General features: G+C 57.2%; 1 protein-coding gene across 1 annotated transcript; it reads left to right on the forward strand.

Moving 5' to 3' along the window:
* Positions 1-1,101: 1,101 nt before the first annotated feature.
* On the forward strand, positions 1,102-2,581 carry RPRM (reprimo, TP53 dependent G2 arrest mediator candidate). Its single transcript, XM_012659306.1, has one exon. The coding sequence runs from the start codon at positions 1,353-1,355 to the stop codon at positions 1,680-1,682; it is 330 nt and encodes a 109-aa protein (XP_012514760.1). The 5' UTR covers positions 1,102-1,352; the 3' UTR covers positions 1,683-2,581.
* Positions 2,582-3,017: the final 436 nt, after the last annotated feature.

Here is a 3,017-nt window from a genome sequence, read left to right on the forward strand (position 1 = left end):
AGAGAGAGAAGGATGAAAGGAGGGAGGGAAAATATGAGGGAGGGGAAACCCTGATGTATTCTTCTAGAGCTTAAGAAACTTCATCTGACAGGTTTCACAGAAACCAACAGCAAATTTATAATGAGCCAAAGCCTCAGCGAGGACCCTAAAACATCCGTAGTTTGGTTTGAAACGACTAAGGGTGAAAGCATCAGCTTATGGAAAATGAGGGCGGCTTCCGCAGTTGGCCAGCGTTCCAGGCGATGGATGTTGGTGAGCAATACCCTTAAACAACTGATTTACTGCCAATAGACAAAAATGCTGGAAGCACATCCAAAAACTCATCTGCAATTAAAATTACAAGCAAGTGGTCACTCTGTCCACCTCCCTTACCAGAGGTGACCCTGCTCCTGGCAACCATTTCCACACAGGGCCACGGAAGAACACCTCCTTCCTCTAGCCCTCTTTCCTTGGCCTCAAAAATCACTGTAAAACCTGCCTTGCACTGTCTCCCAGTCGCTTTTGTAAAGGAGGGTGGGGGGGAAGCCCTTACTTCTTTCTCCTTCCCTCCCTTTTTTCTTTCCTTCCTTCCTTTCTTCTTTCTTTCCTTCTTTCCTGACTTTCTAAATTCATTGTTTTTTTAAAAAAATTCTCAGATCACCTCACTCCACTAGAAATCCGTCGCAGGCGAGACGGAGTCAGGCATAGGCGGCGGCCGGTGCCTTCGCCAGCACCATCTGGCACCTGCGATTCGTCGCCACTGTCCCGGCTCCGAGGTCAGAGCGGCGGCAGGCAAAGGACACACAGAACTGGTGTGTCCCAGTTCCTCTGAAACTTTCAGTTGACCGCACTCCGTTCCCCCGAAAACTCTTTAATCATCCATCAAGCCAGAAGAGTACAGTGACCTGTGCTTGGCCTTTGGAGTTGCAAAAGAGGCGAAGCAAGAAAAGCAAGAGGAGGTTCGCCCCTTTGCTTCCTCCACCGCCCAGCAGCGGCGGGTGCAGAGCGGCGGTGCGGCCGGAAGGGGCCGCTGTTTGCTCAGAGCAGCCGCCGCGGCCCGCACCTCCCACGGCCGGGCTGGTCCAGCCCCGCCAAGTTCTCACAGCCCCCAGTCGAGCGAGCGCCGGGAACGAGCACCGCCCGGGCAGGAGCGGACGGCGTGCATGGCGTAGAAGAGCCAGGCTGCGGCGCGCGGCGGAGAGGCTCCTGGGAAACTCCCACGGCCCAAGGACTTTGGAAAGGAGAGAGAGAGCTAGGAGCCCCTGCGCGCGCAAGTCTGCAAGTGAGCGCTCAGCCCGGCACCTGTTCCTCCCGCGCCGCAGCCTCTCCTCCCCTCGGACCCGCGCCTCCCCGGACGCTCGCCCGCTCCCGCGATGAATCCGGTGCTGGGCAACCAGACCGACGTGGCGGGCCTGTTCCTGGCCAACAGCAGCGAGGCGCTGGAGCGCGCGGTGCGCTGCTGCACCCAGGCGTCCGTGGTGACCGACGACGGCTTCGCCGAGGGCGGCCCGGACGAGCGCAGCTTGTACATCATGCGCGTGGTGCAGATCGCGGTCATGTGCGTGCTCTCGCTCACCGTGGTCTTCGGCATCTTCTTCCTCGGCTGTAACCTGCTCATCAAGTCCGAGGGCATGATCAACTTCCTGGTGAAGGACCGGAGACCGTCTAAAGAGGTGGAGGCGGTGGTCGTGGGGCCCTACTGACCGGTCCCCCGGCTCCCGCGCAGCCACCCCCATGCCTCCCCACTTCGCCAGCCCGGCTGCGCCCCTCACCATCAGAGACTGGGCGAAGCAAACCTGTCGGAGTCAATGATTTCTCTTGACTTACACCTTTCGGGATGAAGCGACCGGTTTCTCGCTCACCCTCTGAAAGTCCCCGTGCCTGTAGGAGAAGAGCTCCTGACTTCTGGACTCTGCAGCAAGTGGCAAGAAGAGGGTGATTAGGGAGCAGAACTTTGGAAGCTGCCGCTTGCGTGAGATGTGGGGAGACAGACGGGGCGAAGGCCGTTCTCCACCCTCAGGTGGGCCAAGCGCTGGGGACAGGTGAAGAGGGCGGTCAGGGGAGAGACCCAGCGGCACCTATCACCTGGTGACCGGAAAAGTGACTTGTTTATACGCCGCACAACAGACCTAATGGGGACGCACAAATCCGTGTCCGGATGCGCGCCCACTCTCTCCTGCTTCCTCCAGCCCTGGCGGGGAGAGGCGATAAATACCTTTGATTGATCGTAACGTGCCGTTTTAAGGGATTTTGTTTGTTTGCTTGAATTTGTATATTTGATAAGTCCTTTTCTGCCCCAGTGGCCTGTTTGCCTGCCTGGGGGTAGAGTTTTGTCACGGGAGAAGGGGTGGGGGGAGGGGGAGCTTGCGAATATGAACGGGGTGAGTCGTTTCTTTTAGTGCATTTCCAACTGGGTCTTTTTTGGGGGGGCGGGGGCGGGCAAGTGTTCCAGCTGACCCCGGGACAGAGACCCAGGATAGAACTCGTAGCTCGTGACTGCACGGTTTACGCCACAAAAGTGCTCTTGACATCCGTGACACCGTTTTGACATTTTTTTTTTCTTATTTAACATTTCCTTAATAAATGCAACATTTAAGTGTTTTGTTCCTGGCCTCCTGGTGGTCATTCTGCGCTCCCCGGCAGGGGGGAACCGGCGGTGGTGAGTCTGGTCCGGTAAATTGGCCTTGGAGAGCTGCTATTCAACTTGTGGATCCCAGGGAGGGGCGAGGGTGGGGCGAGACGGAGAAGCCCGGCGATGAGTGAGACGTAGCCAAGCCGGGGGCACAGGGCTGTATTGGAGGCAGCATCCTTTGTTTTCTCTTATAGTGAATATTTTATATTTCATTTAGTCTCAGCTCTCAGGTAGGTGAGACGACTGGAGGGCCCCGCGGGAAGGTTACGCTTCCGTGCCAGGCGCCGGCGGGAGCAGAGGATTACGCCGCTAATGAAAGCAAGAGACGGCCTGGCCGGCCTTTAGGGAGGTCGCTGCCCTGACCAACGTCAGCGAGAGGCGTTGGGATGCAGCTCAAGGGAAAAAA

The sequence above is a fragment of the Propithecus coquereli genome, unplaced genomic scaffold (genome assembly GCF_000956105.1).
Source record: "Propithecus coquereli isolate 6110/MARCELLA unplaced genomic scaffold, Pcoq_1.0 Scaffold118, whole genome shotgun sequence".
NCBI lineage: Eukaryota > Metazoa > Chordata > Mammalia > Primates > Indriidae > Propithecus > Propithecus coquereli.

Bases quoted from the DNA above. Each gene is read 5' to 3' on its own strand.
- RPRM (XM_012659306.1), top strand. From the start codon at position 1,353: ATGAATCCGGTGCTGGGCAACCAGACCGACGTGGCGGGCCTGTTCCTG.